The 17,031-nt window shown below is 36.5% G+C and overlaps 1 protein-coding gene and 1 pseudogene across 8 annotated transcripts in view; one reads left to right on the top strand and one right to left on the bottom strand.

Annotated features, from left to right (window-relative positions):
• The window catches only part of MCTP2 (multiple C2 and transmembrane domain containing 2), a 237,219-nt gene that overhangs the window by 185,318 nt on the left and 34,870 nt on the right, over positions 1–17,031 (top strand). For 7 of the 8 annotated variants that reach the window (XM_088024958.1, XM_088024960.1, XM_028089193.2 and 4 more), the window contains 2 exons: positions 8,635–8,757; positions 11,669–11,710. In XM_088024958.1, coding sequence (XP_087881084.1) covers positions 8,635–8,757; positions 11,669–11,710 — 165 coding nt within the window. The remainder of the gene's footprint in view (positions 1–8,634; positions 8,758–11,668; positions 11,711–17,031) is intronic. The other variant, XM_088024959.1, reaches the window with a different exon arrangement.
• LOC114197972 (ribosome production factor 2 homolog pseudogene) lies at positions 1,179–2,111 on the bottom strand (annotated as a pseudogene).

Consider the following 17,031-nt stretch of genomic DNA (forward strand, 5'->3'; position numbering starts at 1 on the left):
ATTTTCTATGTTAAAAAATCATGTCATCTATAGAAATAGTTTTGATGTTTTCCTTTTTGATATTTGTGCTTTTTATTTCATTTCTTTTACTTTATTGAAGTGGTTTTGAACATTTAGTCTAATGCTGAATAGAAGTAGTGAGAGCAGACATCCTTACCTTTTCCCTAATTTTCGAAGGATATTTTGCAGTTTTTATTCTCATCTCTGCTTTTTTATGCTTATAGTATTATTCCTGTATTAACATTTAATGTAACTATTGATATTGTTGGATTTAGATAACCATTTTATTATTTTCCATTTGTCTACTGTGTTCCTTATTCCTGTTTCTCTTTTTTGTGCCTTTTAATGTTCCATTTTAACTCACTGCAGTATTCTTTCAGTGATGGTTCTAGGGATTAAGGTGCATGTGTGTATGTATAATCTCCCTTAACTTTTGATAGTCAATTTAGAAGTATTATTGAATCACTTCACCTAAAACATAGAAACATTGCAGTTCATCTAAGTCCATTTATCCGGGTAGGATCCAGGGATCCTACGTCCTTTATATTTTAGTTTTCATATATATTACATTTAAGTACATTATATAGCCCACCAGGATAATGCTGTAAGCATAGCTTTAAACAATCGTATGGATTCTAGAGAAAATAAAATTAAAAAATAGTGCACTCTCTCTCTCATTCTCTCCCTCTCAAATAAATAAAAATCTTAAAAAAAATAAAAAATAGTCTTTAATATTGTCCTGTGTATCCACCATCTGATGCACTCCTCTGTTTCTTCCTAAAGTTTGAGTTCAGGTTTCAGTTCAAGTTGAGAAAAGACACCCTTCATTTTGAAGAACTCCTTTAGCATTTATTGATACGGATTTATACTGGCAAAAAATTCTTTTAATTTTCTCTTATCTAAATCTTTACTTCATCTTCACTCATGAAGGATATTTTCACTGGGTACAGAATTCTGGGTTGACAATTTTTGTTTCTGTTATTGTAGTTCATTTTAACACTTTAAAATCATTGCAGTGTCTCTTTGCCTCCATAGTTTCTAATGTGAAATCCATGTCCATTCAAATAGTTCTGGTCACAAACATTGTAGTGTGATGTTTGTGTGATTAAAATATAGTGTGTGTGATTACAATATAGATGCCTAAGCCTGGTTTTCTTTTCTTTTTTTTTTTTTAAGTTCCATCAGTTTTTTTTAATTCTCTTTGATTTTTTATCTTGGTTTTCTGTTATCCTTTCTGCAGGTTGCTTCTTCAACCCCTTCATTTTCCTGGTTTGTAGTTTGCTTAGGTCTTGCTTCTGCATATGAATCCTTCCATAAGTTGTACCAAAAGTATCATGGGAGACATTTTTCTTCTTCTTTGGCTTGAGCGCTTTTGGCATTTTCATAGATAATTTATAAAGATCATCTGATGTCAGATGTGTCCTCCTCAGAACCAGATCCAATGAGGGCCCTATCTCTTCCAATTCAATCCTTGGTGTTCTACAACCAGATTTCTTCAACAGCAACTTATAGCTTCGAAAGTAAATCTTCCCATTCAATGCAGTGAAGTGCAGAACATACTCTAAACCAGCCAGGCGGATATTTGTTACTGTGGGGCCTCTGAAGAAATCAATAAGAAGACTTTTTAGCCTTCTGTAGTCTTCTGTTACATCAAAATCATCACCAGCAAATATTAACATGGGTTTTGTTCCCTCGGGACATTTACTATTCTTAATATCTTTTAGAGAGACAAACTTCTCGATACCCAACTCAATCATATCCAGCACATGGTAGTCATACATACGACCTATTACTAGATTATTTGGCCGCTTCTTATTATGGGAGCCAAACATAAATAAAGAACAATCTGACTTCTTTGAAAAGAATTCCAATGATGTCTGATCCTCAAATGGTCTTGTAATGTTTTTCTTTTTATACAGAACTCCATACGGTTTTTTCAGTGCATACACATCTTTAAGTACTTGTGTCACCATGGAATTTGCATTTCCCCCTTTAATCAGCATAGCATTTTTAATATTTTCACTGAGTTTCGGTTCTCTCTTCTCAAGGAATCTCTTGGTTCTTTTCGTTTTGGGCTTTACAACTCGATCCAAAGCGTCCATGGCTACCGCAACGCGAATCCCAGGAACGCACATGCTAAGCCTGGTTTTCTTAAATGTATTCTGCTTGGGTTTCTCTAAAAAGTGTTCAGCCATTAGTTCTTTACATAAGTTTTAACTTCTTTCTTTCTCTGAGATTCCAAAGACCTATGTTAGAACTTCTGAAATTATCATGGGCCACAAATAGTCCATTCACTTTTTCCAAACATTTTTCTCTTTCAGATAAGATTTCATTTTTAAGATTTTATTTATTTATTTATTAGAGAGAGAAAGAGAATGGGGGAGGAGCAGAGGGAGAAGGACAAGAAGACTCCACACTGAGTGCTGAGCCTGACATTGGGCTCAGTCCCGTGACCCTGAGATCATGACCTGAGCCAAAATCAGGAGTCAGATGCTTAACCAATTGAACTACCTAGGTGCCCCAGATAAGATTTCTTTTGATATAACTTTATGTTCACTGACTTTTTCTTCTTAATTCTGCTACTGAGCATATCCACTGAATCTTTTGAAAATTTTAGATACCATATTTTTTTAGATGGGCACTTTTAACTTTTATTATTTTTTATATTTTCCTCATATTCACTAATTATCATTCATTATATTAGTTTATTTTCCTTTACCTCATTGAGCATATTTTAATAGGTGGTTTAAAGCTCTTGTCTTATAATTCCATCATATAATTCACCCTTCAACAATAGCCAAATTATGGAAGGAGCCCAAATGTCTATTGACTGATGAATGGATAAAGACAATGTGTGTATGTATGTGTGTGTGTGTGTATAGTGATTGTGTGTGTGTATATATATATAATGGAATATTAGTCATCAAAAAGAATGAAATCTTGACATTTGCAATGATGTGGATGGAGCTAGAGAGTATTATAAGTGAAATAAGTCAGAGAAAGACAAATACCATGTGATTTCACTCCTGTGGAATCTAAGAAATAAAACAAATGAACATAGGGGGAAAAGAGGAAAACCATGAAACAAACTCTTAACTCTAGAGAACAAACTGATGGTTACCAGAAGGGAGGTGGGCAGGGGGTAGGTGTGGGGATGGGTTAAATAGGTGATGGGGATTAAGGAGGGCACTTCTTGTGATGAGAACCGGCTGTTGTATAGAAGCTTGGATCACTAAATTGTATATCTGAAACTAATAGTCTATGCTAACTAACTGGAATTTAAATAAAACTTGGAAGAAAAAAAACCATAATTCACCTTGAAGTTGTCATCTGTTGATTGCCTCTTCCTTGAAAATGGATTACATTTTCCAGACTCTTTGTATGTCAAGTGATTTTTAATTGTGTCTTAGGTATTAGTAATGTTATGCAGTGGAGACCCTAGATTCTCCTACATTCATTCAAATAAGGTTGATTTTATTAAGAAGACATTTAATTTCATTAAACTCAAAGTGTAAATTCTGCCACACTTCCTCTGGGTAGCAGCTCTGGTCCCAGTTAAGACTGCCTTGAGTCCGCCCCACATCTATGGCAGAGACTGCAACAGAGTTCACATACAGAATTTGGGGTTTTCCTTTGCTTGCTCTCTCCTTCCAATGTACTTCTATACCATCTAGTGGCCCAGATTGTCCCCAGCTTCTTTGCCTGTTTCGTCCATTCAGAAAGATGGCAAATCTTTCTTTTGAGTTTTAACCAACTGGTACTACCATTGTGACTACAGCTGCTCTTGAGAGAGAAATGCATAAACATTGCAGTGACCCTATGTGGATCTGATTTCTTCTTTAAGCTTTGAACTCCCCTGCAAAGTTTAATAACCTTGAATCAGAATCTCAGGTCTATTTACCAACTATCGGAGTCTACCAATTATCACTGGTCTTTTTTTAAAACTTGTTTTCAGGGTATTAGTATTATTAATATTATTATTTTGCTGGAAGGTGTTTATTAGGAAATTCTTCATTACAGAGGTAGGAATTAGACATTTTGTTTAAATTTTTGTTTTTATGTAAGCTCCACAACCAGCATGGGGCTTGAACTCACAACTCTGAGATAAAGAGTCACATGCTCTACCCACTGAGCCAGCCAGGCACCCCTTTAAAATATTTCTAAAGGGACTAGTGTCTCACTCTGAAAGTTATGAGTCCTTTAAATGGATATTTAAATGCTGCTCAATTTTTGTTATAAAACACTTTCTGGTATTAACTATGCTTGATAGAGGCAAATGTTATGGCAAAGAATGTGTTTATCTAACAACAGACTTCTAATATTAATTGATGTACAAGTAATTCTGTTAAGGACATTTTATAAATAGCTTTATGATGAAGAAAATAAATTAAAAACATTCTATTTCCTAATTTTTCCCAATAGTTTCATATCAGCCTCTTTTCACTTGAAGTTATATTTAGCAATATAAAAAAATAAAATTTCACTTATCTGGTAGATAGACATTAAGGAATAGTAACCAGTTAGAACACAGTCCTAAAAGAACTTTAAAAATGAGGAAAGACAAATAGGTAACAATTAAGAAAATACCTAGCTTTATCTAGTAGAGAAATGGCTGTACTATTTTCTCTGCTTTTCTCTGTTCATATCAAAGCAAAACAAGACATAAAAGTAAAAGAAACCTTTAAAAAGAAAAGTATAGGAAAATATAAATTAGAAAACAGTAAATAAAGCCGATAAAGCACACCAGATTAATAGCCTGGAGGAAATCAACAACATAATAACATGCATTGATTCAAAAAGCATTTTAAAAATTCTGTACTTATAAAAAAAAAGGTGTAGAGATTTAGCACCAAAAGAACATGTAAGTAACACCTAGATTGGAAGGCAAAAAAAAAGCATTGTCATGATTTGCAGTTTATATGATTTTACACATCAGATCACCAGAAGGATAGATTTGAAATCTCCTACAGTTAATAAGAGGGGTCAGAAATAATGAAAACAACATACAAAAATCCATGCCCAGAAGTAACCAATTAAAGTATATAAATTTAAAATGCCCTCATTCATAATAGTATCAAAACTCTTGTTACACAGAAAAATAATAAAAAAATGTAAAATCAGTATGATGAAAGTAATAAAATATTTTGAGATATAGAAAGGTCCTGAATATATGGAGAAATAAATAATCTTTATGATTTGGAAAGCCAATATCAAGATGTCAGTTCTCTCTAAATTGATATATACATTCAAGGCTATCCCAGTGAAAATTTCACCAAGAATTTTATGGAACATTACAAATTGTTTCTAAAATACATGCAGAAGGGTAAAGAGCAAAGAACTATCCAAGATAATTTTGAAGGTGAAATAATACAGACTTGCTCACTCAGAGGTCATCTGGTTATTATACTACAGTTAAAGATGTGGTCTTGGTAAAATAGAAATATGTATCAATGGACAGGATTAGAGTGCCCATAAACAACAAACACACCCATGTGGGAATTTGGTATGTAGCAGAAGTGGTAATGGAAACAGTGAACAAAAACAGGGATTGGTACCACAATCTAGTTGCAAAAGTTGGCTATCTGTAGGGGAAAAGTACAAATTGGATGCTTGTTTCCAACTGTAAACCAAAAGAACACCTGAGACAAAAAATAAGGAACACACACATATATAGTTATCTTTTAGGAGAAAACATGATGAAATAACTTTTATCATCTCAGAGTAGAATATGATTCCTTAAGTGGAACATTGAACATTAAGAGAACAAACTCTAAGGTTGAAGATGAGTATGTTTGACTACATTAAAAAGTAAAACCATGGTTTCATCTTAAGTTTTCAATGATGAGAGTATAATGGATAAATTACTGAACATTCATTTGAATGCAGTACCATATATCAGTTACAATGAATATACTTCTTTAACAAGATTTATTTATTTATTAGCATGAGTGGGGGAAGAGGGAGAGGGAGAAGCGGGCTCCCCGCTTAGCAGGGAGCCTAATGCGGGGCTTGATCCCAGGACACCAGGATCATGATCTCAGCCGAAGGCAGATGCTTCACTGACTGAGCCACCCAGGTGCCCCTAAAAATGAATATACTCGATTTATACCTACACCATCAACAGATCTATGGAACATATATTGAATAAAAAAATTACAGAATTATGGGAACATTTTGATGCTGTTTATGTTGTTTCTAAAATAAATCTTAGGTGTCCTCAGATGCAAGGGTTCACATCCGTTTTCAGATATGGTGGCCTCTGGTAATGGGAGGAGTAGGTTAAGGGTAGTCGCTGAAAGGTTGACAGTGGGAACCAATTATCTGAAGTGTTTTATTTTTAAAAAAGACTAATACATAAATTGGAAAGAAAACTGACCACACATTGGCAAGTCTTAATGCATGCAGGTGCATGGGTATTTGTTAAATTAGTCTATGTTTATTTTTTTCATTCTTGGAATATATGACATGAAAATATTATCCTCAGTATAGAGAAAGAAAGAATGGAGTGTACCAAAATAATAGTACCAAAATAATCCTGATACCAGAACCTGAAAATAATATAAAAAGGAAACAATAGCACATGGGTGTCTATGCAAAACCTTTTCACGTGTTAGCAAATAAAATACAAAGTACATTATAAGACCATTACAGCCCACTAAAGGGGACGTTTCTTCCAGAAATACAAATTCACTTCAATATTAGGGAATTATAAATACGATATACCATGTTGAGGTTCTAAAATGAGAAGGAAAAAACTCTCCCTATTTCAGAAAATAGTGAAAGAACAATTAGTTAATCATTCACCCTCTTCCATTCTTGATTTTAAAGAAATAATAAGAATTAAATAAATCCTAGGGCGCCTGGGCGGCTCAGTCGTTAAGCGTCTGCCTTTGACTCAGGTCATGATCCCAGGGTCCTGGGATCGAGACCCATGTCAGGCTTGCTGCTCAGCAGGAAGCCTGCTTCTCCCTCTCCCACCCCCCTGCTTGTGTTCCCTCTCTCGCTGTGTCTCTCTCTGTCAAAATAAATAAATAAAATCTTAAAAAAATAAATAAATCCTTGTTAAAATTGATAAAAATATTTTTCAAATATTTTCATAAAGAGGATTCATAAATATTTTTAAAATATTAAGAATAATAAAATGCTTATATGTAAACTTTCTAGTTTTCTTAAAAAGGTTTATTTGCATATTCTTAATACAAAATGATTTATATAGCTCAACCTAAAAGTCAACATCATGCTTAACTGTAAAACAATAGAAGCATTTTTGTAAAATTCAGGAGCTAGACAATATCCCTCTCAACATTTTTATTTAAAATTGTTTAGTTAGTAGTAATGAAAGTAAGTATACATATTAGAAATTAAGTTATAGATACTAGACGAGAGGAAACAGGAGCAGTTCTTTATTTGTAAATTGTATGACTATATTCTTAGAAACCCCCCAAAAGTGAAATGAAAGGCTATATGAAGTAGTAAGAAAATTCAGTAAAGGTACAAATTTAAAAAAATTAATATGTACAAATTATTAGATTTTATTTATCTGCTTGAAATATATAATGGGAGAAATGATTAAATTTAGAATAGCAAACAAAAAAGCAGGAAATACATATAATATCTACAAAAGTAAAACTTCAGCATGGTATAAAATGTTTTTAGTAATAAGTAAAACAGTATTGCTTTGAGAAAGGGGGAGATTCAGTATTTAAGATGCAATAAGTTGCCTCTTCTAGGTTGATGTAAACAAGTGACTTTTTCAAGCACTTACAAGCACTAGCAGCCAATAACCACAGATCATCTTTTTTTCATCCTCTGGACCACCTGTGAATTGGAAAAGACAGTGAGGCTCAGGTTTTGAAATCATTTCCCCATGATTTCACTCTTGCCTCATGTTGTAGTTATCATGGGTTGTTTTCTTATTTGTCCTAATTTGCTTATTCCTTGGAGGTAGGGCCATGTCTTATTTATGTCTCCTATGACCATTGTCACATAGATACTTGGATTCAAACCCAAGCTCTTGCTTGTCCTTCTGTAGGACAGGGTCACAAATCCAGAGGCTGACAGCAATTGGGCAGGTAAAGCAAGTACCTCGTCTTATGTAGGCCTTCCATCATTTCCCTGTGACCATCCAGCCTCAAAATTGGAAAATTTTAAGATTTTTAAAGAGACTTTGGCTATCTGACGTTTTTATCTGAACTATTTGGATTTTTAAACATTGGCAGCCAATTTGAAAAGTAATCACTCTCTACAGTTCCAGTAAACCTTACTATTGGCAAAATTTGGTCTCTGGCCTGACTCTGAGACCTTGGATTTTTTCCATACTACTTTCCTAAATTCTGGTAAATCTCAGGGCAGAAAAATGAATACAGTTGATGGGGTAATGGGATTTTCAGGTATGTGACTGGTCTACTCATTTCTGTATCTTCCTCATTCTACTGCCGATTCTAAAACTGGTTGTGTGTGTGTGTGTGTGTGTGTGTGTGTGTGTGTGTGTGTGTGTGTGAACCTGTCTGCAACTGTTCCTAAAAGCTGCTATAGAGTGTCCTAGATTTAATTTCCTTAAGTCAATACGAAGGATTTTAAGATTACTCCCCTACTGATTTTCCAAGCAACGATTTTGTCTTGTCTTCCACTCAGGTATTTTTAGTCACTGTCTGGAATTTTGAACTGTACATGATCCCCCTGGCATTGTTGCTACTCTTCATCTACAATTTCATCACACCCACAAAAGGGAAGGTTGGCAGCATCCAGGACAGCCAGGTGAGCTAAGATTCCAGTAATTGTGACATTTGACCAGAGGAAAAAAAATGTGTTAACAACAACCAACCACCACCAAATCATGACCCAAGTCCACTTGATTTGAGACTTGAGGAGAGCAACATTACACATACATTTATGTGATAGTGGGGATCTTTTATTGGGTTATAACTCGGAGTCATCCATCTATGTTATGTTCTGAGCCTTGGCCTACATTCTTAGCATGAGGAGGGCCCTATGGTGCTTGGTCATCTTTATCATGGTGGCAGCATATTTCGGTGCCCATCTGGTTATCTGTAAGGTTCCTATGTATAACGTTCTCAACCACTGAAAAAAGCCTTTGGCATCTCCTTGAGCTCCTTCAGGGCATGGAAAGCGTCTGGGAGGCTGCCTTAGGCCTCTCCACCCAGACATCCTGTGCAGTGTTCACTTCTCGCCTAAAGCCTTCAGAGGCTTGCCAGCTCCCAGGGAAATCAGAGAGTGGGTGGGCATGGACAGCTCAATTTTTGGGTGCCCAAGTCCTGAAAATCTCAAGCTTCCCGTGGTCTTGAAGGAAGCAAAAGCAAGACATCCCCTAGCATCTACTTATCATGCTTACTGTCTGACTCAGCTTCTCCTATTCCACTTAGCCCAGAGGATCTTTTCCTGGTCTGGGTGAACAAGAACTTGTATTTGTAGACTTGCTTTATGGCATTATCTTGGACCTCCAGATTCAAGAAACAGATTTTTAGAACAAAAATCTAAGATTCTGAGACTTGATACTAGAGGACCTTCACATTGGGTTTCTCAAGACTCCAAAGCTAATGATCTTCACCCATTTTTCCATACAATGCTATTATTTTTTTTTTAAATCTCTGAAATAATGGATATTAAACGGATGTTCTGGTATCATTTGGGGGTAGAAGGGAAGTAGAGAAAATGAGTCTTTTGGCAGGGAGTAAAAACCTCAAGCAAATTCAAAATTTTATTCTGTTTGATATTTGATTGTTTAATGGAGTAGGCATGGACATATATCAATAATGAGGGACCTAACAATGCTAGAACCAACTAATAAGTAAATAACTTTAAAGTACAGGATTGTTTAAGGACTAAGTTACACACAGATACGGATGAGGGAACTTTTCACGGAGAAACATGTTTAGTAAAAAATGCTGTCAACTCACATTTTTACAATTTTCAGTCAGATTTTAGTTTTCCTGCTATATACATGGTATGTATGCATTTGTAGGCAGGTATATATACATGTATATGTGGGTACATAAGAATACTTAATAGCATGGAGGATGTTAGGAGAAGGAAGGGTAAAATGAAGCGGGGGGGAATTGGAGGGAGAGATGAACCATGAGAGACTGTGGGCTCTGAGAAACAAACTGAGGGTTCTAGAGGGGAGGGGGATGGGAGGTTGGGTTAACCTGGTGATTGGTATTAAAGAGGGCACATACTGCATGGAGCACTGGGTGTTATACTCAAACAACAAATCATGGATCACTACATCAAAAACTAATGATGTATTGCATGGTGACTAACATAACATAATAAAATTAAAAAAAATAAAAAGAGTACTTAAGTGAATGTGCTTATAAATGTTTGTATGTATAAAATCTTTTTAATTTACAGTACACTTTCAAATTCATTACCTATTTTAATCTTGATAACACAACCATGAAGGAGGCAAGAATTACCATTTCTATTTTATGCTTGAGGAAAGTAAGGCCCAGAGTAGCAAGGTGATTTTCCCAAGGTCACACAGCAGGATGTGCTTGAACAGTGTCCCAAGCTGGGCTTCTAACTCCTAATTACAATGTTCTTCCTCCCATAACGTGTTTTTATTATGTGTTTTTACCCATTTGCTTTCATGTGTGCTGCCAACGGTGAATAGGTGAGTTCTCCAGCATCCGTGGAATGTCCCACACAGTGCTAGCTGCAGCTCATGGGAATTCTGGGAGGTAATGGAGTACCAGTCTTGGAGAAATTGCTTGGTAACTGCTCAGTGGTTTTATGGAGTGTAGCAGAGTACTCTCTGGATACTTCAGAGTTACTCTTTCTTTAAGAACATGATATTGACAATTCTGTTTACTACTGGAAAGATGGCATCTAAACAGCATGCCTGACCTTTGCAAGGTGGTTGAGCAGAGAGGTAAGCATTCAGGCTGTAAACAGACTCTGGTTTTCTAATATTCAGCATTCTGTCTGAGCTATGGACCTCCCCCCACCGGACCGTGTTGGCTTTTAATTATTGCAGTGATACAATCAAAAGTTACCTGGTAAAAAGTCACGATTTCTAAACCAATCTGAACAAGCCTGTTCACAGCACCTGGTGGTGCTTTGGTCCCCAAACTAAAGCCAGGTGCCTGTTGGTGGCTATCAGAACCTGAGTTGGCTTCTCTTACCTGCCTCCAACCCCCTCCCCGAATCCCAGGGAAAACAATAATAATGTACAGAAACCTGTAACTTATTCTTGAGATTGATTATATTCAGACTAATGCATTTCCTACTGTCTAATGTTTCAGTAATGGCCCCAAAGGAAAAGAGCAGTCATTATAACAATGAGCCTAGCACAAACCAAGTATGGTGTTCTCAGCCTTAACATAGCAGTTGGCTCATTTGTCAGAATAAGAACAAACTGTTTACAGAAAGTAAAGCCTGGCAATGCATTTTTAAAGCTGGATGCCTTCAAAGGGCACTCGCCTGATAGCTTTATAGTGAAGTTTTATGTAGATTATGCATATTTCTTATACTCTTGCCACAGTGTCCCTGAACTTTAAAAGCATTATTTTTTAAGAAGTTATAATGTGTTTAAAAACCACTAGTGCTTCAATTATGTAGAAAAAATGTAAAAAGTGTATATGGGTTTAATTTGCATTTAGTAATTTCAGGGGATGGTATATTAACAAATGGTGGCTTTCCCTTTCAGGAGAGCACCGACTTAGAGGAGGGGGATGATGAAGATGACAAGGTGAGTGTGCTCAGGGAAGCTCATGAAAGGGGGTCTTAATATTGTGAGCAGATAGCGCTGTTCTGGTTGAGTCAAACCGTTTTTGTTTTGTTTTGTTTTGTTTTGTTTTGTTTTTAGTACTATGGAGTGTCCGGCATAGTAATGTTTGTGTGATTTATAAAGGATATCACTTTTTAAACATCTTAATCAGTGAGGATAAAAGGGGGTAAAATATAAGGAATTACTGAAATATTGTAAAAAGCGTACCTAGAGGAGGCCTGTCATTTGATGTGAGGGAAGATCGCAAGAGCCTGCCCCTTGGTGTATAAAAGGTAGATAAAAGGTAGTCTAGGAAGTCAAAAGTAAATCAAGTAAAATTGCTGTTCCTTTGCGCTCTGTGGGGTGGTCACCCACTTCAGAGCCTGTCAGTTTCCCAGCTGTTGCTGGCAATGTTTTCAGCTATATGTCTGTGTACATCTGTCCTTTTTCTTCTCCTGGGAGAATCTCTCAAATCTGCTGCTTTTGTTGTCATTACACTTTCAGACAAACCTTCTGGAATAAAATGAAAAAAAAAAAATGGAAATGCCAAATGAGATGCCACCAGCTTAATGGACTTCCAGCCTCCTAGAACCTGTGGGTGTATGGGGTTTGTGCTGGTTGTGTCTAGGAGGCTTGCAGGAGGGGAAACAGGCGAAAGGGGGGCTCTTAAGAGTTAAGTATCCAATATAAAATGTCCAGAAAATAGCAATGTATTAAAAAAAAATACTGGCTCCATGACACACACAGCCCTAAAATTAATTGGGTGAGCCAGATGGTTTTGCCCGTTTGAAGCAAATTGGGTGGATTACAAAGTAAATCTATTTGTTGTGCTAAACTGATCATTAATAGCAAAATAATAAAATAAAGCATAATATTTTTTTAAAAAATGGAATTGACTCTTTGCAGAATAAGGTCACACAGATGCAGCTTCCTTCTTGATGAATCGATGTGTGTTACTTCTGAGTGATGTAACTCCTTGAGCATGAAAAATAGTCATAGCCAAGCTAACCTGCATGATGATGGGATGTTTTACCAAAAGAAGCATAAGTACTGATCAAGTTATTTTAAACTTTTACCAGGCAGAATTCTAAATTTTTGTACCAAGGCTTGGAAGTGAGGAAGATTTTCTTCTGTTTGGCTATGTCTGTTAAAATGAGCCCTCCGTAGAAGAGGGCGTCATCTGCCCTTTAGAGATCATTATGACCATGTGTTTTTGGCCCATCTGATAAAGGAGAACATCCAACAAGAAGGAAATGAATGAAAAGGTGGTGTGACCTGGCAAACAAGAAATTCAGGCCATGGAGTCTAGACCAGTGATTGTCACAAGCCAACCTTCTACAGAGGTGCCTCAAGGGTTGTCTGGGGGTCTGGGGGTCTGGAAGTAGAGCCAGTTGGGCTTCAAGCCTTCCTGGGCAAGGATGACTGAGTTGGAGCCATAACATCCCCATGGAAGAGCTTTGGAGCTCTTGTGTTTATCCAAGCATTGCCCTCCCCATGCCAGGCGTGCCAAACCTGCTACACACAGGGCATGGGCATCAAGACGTTCCTCATTACCCTCAGGGCAATTCCATCCTTGAGATACTTTGGTTGTAGTATTTTCATAGGGCCTTTAACAGCCACAACATGGCCATGTTTGCTTCCTCAATTTTATAGGTCTATGAAATCATCCATTCATCCAGAGGAATAAATCTAAAATGAAATTTTGACTTCTATTTATACCTCTTTCTGCTTAATGCAACCCTTCTGTTAGGGAGACTGGTGAACTTTGTAGTCCTTATTCATATCTTTTCAATCTCACATCTCTGAGAGATTTGTAAAGTATAGAGGGATTTTCAACTTTAAGACTTCTGGAGCCCACATCATCCCAATATATATTACAGTCCGTCATTTCTTCTCCACGTAGAGCAGACTCCACGACTGAAATGTGCTCTTCATAGACCTGCACACACAGCCACTGGGCCACCGCCCTCCATCTTGTGCTATACCGAAGGGCTTACATACAGAACCGTCCTGGCTTCTGGTGCATGTTAGACATGACAGACCATGCCTCTGGGAACTGTAACACACCCAGTGAGCGATGGGCTGTTTACAAATTATAAACACACAGCCGTTTCCTTCCAAACCAGAAGAAGAGAGGAAACTCCTTTCTATCCAAACTATCCATCTTGAAAGTGACATTCCTTAATTGCCAGCACCCCTTCCCACCAAATACCATCACAGGAGACTGTGAAAGTTGAAAGCACATCAGGGGCCCTACTGGCACGGCTTCCTCGGAAGATAGACGCATTCCGTATATTCTGCAAGTCTCTGATGCTCAGACCTGGATGTGGTCTGGGGTCTGTCATACTTTTATTGTCTGGAAGGAGGATTGTTGTAAAATGATATCACTGTAGCCTCTTGCTCGTTTTCATTGTCAGAAGTCCATGGTGGTGACCGGTATGAGAAGCCAAATTAGATTGCACAATTGTGTGCCTGTGTGTGTATGTGCGTCTGGACTTCCAGTTAAAACATAGAACCTTCAGGTAACTACTTTTTTGGCTTTTAGGAAACTAACTGTACAAACTAAACTTTGAAGAGAGGAAATCTTTCTTATTCCTGATGGCCCATGCAAGAAATTGCTTGTTACAAGTGTAGTTTGCTGGGGACCCCTGAACAAACAGATAATGGCTAAGTTCAGCCAACAGCAATCAGATGACATTTCCTATTTGTATTAGATTCCAAATGTGGAATTCTTCTATGTGGACCTTATTTGTACGGATGGATTACAATGAAAATTGCATTAATTTTCTGCACAGTAAAGGTCAGTAATTGAAGCATGAACCAAGAAACTATTGTGTAAAATGCTGTATCCCATACTTAGGAAAGGTCATGCAAAGCAATAGTATCTTGTTTTCATTGTGGAAGGTATAAATACTTGCATTAGAGTTTCTTTCTTTTTCCAGCCCAACAAATGCTTACATAGAATATTTTAGCATTTACTATTAACATCAGCAAGAAGAAATCATAAGAGCATGTAATAAAAAAGAAATCCTGTCTTGCTATATCATAAGGAAACTGCACTATAATGCCTGCATTGTGAGTTGGTGTGTCTTTAACTCGGCTGTCAGAAATAGGACTTGAATAATCTGTTCTAGGATGATCAATGAGTGCACAATTGTCTTAGGGTGTTTAGGGAGGCAAAATTGCCCTTCTGTGTCAATTGTGGGTGAAAAAACAGATATGGATGTTTTTCTTAAGAAAATAAACATCTAATACATTTTTGTGGATCAGTTGTGGAACATTTTACAATGAAAGGATACAAATGAATAATGTATCTCTATGCTCTCTTCACAAATCAGGATATCGTCATTAAAATTTAAGTACATTTTAAACCATCAATTTCGGTGTTCAACATGGTTTCCATTCTCCAGACTGGTTAGTCCACTCATCCCAAGCAGAACCTTCTTAGGGAGAGAAGCACGTGGCCTATGTATTTAGAAGGAGTTCTTGCTGTAATATAATCTCCATCGTCCTTTGGATGAGTGGGCTAGGCCCATGATGCCTCATTCCCTGTGTTTTCTTACTCCAGAGAGAGAAGATGATCTGTAGTGTCCCAACCAGGGGAGACCATCATCCTTGGAGAAAGTTTCTTCTTACAATCTCATTGTGAGAGTAGTTTTGCTTATGATTCCTTTGCTCCTTAACAATGTCCCAAACACAGCAAATTAGTTTTATTAGTGATTTTTTAACATATTGACAGAGCAGTGGTACTTTAAAATGATAAAATGTGGTATTTTTAAGAAAATACAAAGTCAGACAATATCTTTGGAAGGTTAGCAATAGTTGAATACACACACACACACACACTTTGAGGGCATATGCAATCTGTATATAGGGCATATTGTAGAGGACGTATTTAAGGAAAACTTTCAGGGGGGTGCCTGGGTGGCTCAGTTGGTTAAGCATCTACCTTTGGCTCAGGTCATGATCTCAGGGTCCTGGGATCGAGTCTCGCATTGGGCTCCCTCCTGGCAGGCTATCTCTCTCTGTCTCTCAAATAAGTACATAAAATCTTAAAAAAAAAAAAAAAAAAATAACTTTCAGGGAAATAAAGTAAATGGTTTGCTCCGATTTAACTCCTTTTAATTCAATTTAATGTGATTTTTTAGTGATGAAGTTTTAATTGCTACCATTTCTACCAAACGGTAGTCTTACTTTCAAGACTTTAATATTAAAATGGATTCCAGCCAATTCTTAATTACCAGTTTATGCATGTTTTGAATGGGAAGGGATTGGCTTCCCTATTTCCTGCAGTCTTTTCTCTGACACATTGACTTGCTCCGACTTTTAAAACTCAAGCCCCCGTTCTTAAAAAATGTGTTGGCTTCATTACCTTTTGATGTCATCCAGAAATGTTACTAATCTGACCTTTTGGACCGTTATTCATCCTGCTAGTATCAGGCTCAATAATATTCCTAGTACTTGTGTATTTTCTTTGTGATTTCTATTGTAAGGGTTATACTTGGTGTGTTATTCCCAAATGTTGTGAAGTATGATATACCAGAGTATAAATCAGATGGATTATCTATCCTTCTATTAGTTTATGTGCACTAACAATACAGTCAGAGGCTCTGGTTTTATAGACTATACTGTGTCTAGGTATTTAATTTCTCATTGCCTAAAATGTTTACATCATGCTAATATAGAATACATTGGGCATTGTATCTCCATTATCCACAAGTCATTGTTTTTCTGAGGATAGTAGCTGTTCCTCTTGTCTTTCTTAATGGAACCCCCCTCTGTTCCCTGGTGGTTTGCCCTAAATCCTGATTATCCAGTGAGTTTACAAGGTAATTGATAGGTGAAGACCCCTCTCTTTTCCTCAAGGGAAAAGTAATAATTTAAAGTAAGTAAGAAAGGACACAAAAGTAATAATGTAAAACATTATTATTTTTAATATTAGCTAAGTAATTATATTTATAAAAATGTTAATATTAATAGAGGGTTTATAATTTGCATACTGTTTTTATGTAGTTTAGCTCATCCAGTACTCAAAATAAACCATTAAATTTGATATTATTTCCCCCATCTACAAATTAAGAGAAATTAACTAGGTTAGTAGCAAAACTCAAATCCAGTTCTTCTGACCTAAATCAGATCTATTTTGGACCATGCCACACTGTCATGAAGGAAACATGTCATTAATTTATCCGTTCATTTTTCTGCATTATTATATATTTATGAAGTGTTTTCTCCCTCTCTGAGCCTCTATAGGTACAAAGATTAAAATTATAAACATGGTCCTCTAAGTAAATAATTGGAGT

Source organism: Eumetopias jubatus, unplaced genomic scaffold (assembly GCF_037043125.1).
Source record: "Eumetopias jubatus isolate StellerSeaLion01/CBP00866 unplaced genomic scaffold, mEumJub1_p1.0 scaffold_7, whole genome shotgun sequence".
NCBI classification, from domain to species: domain Eukaryota; kingdom Metazoa; phylum Chordata; class Mammalia; order Carnivora; family Otariidae; genus Eumetopias; species Eumetopias jubatus.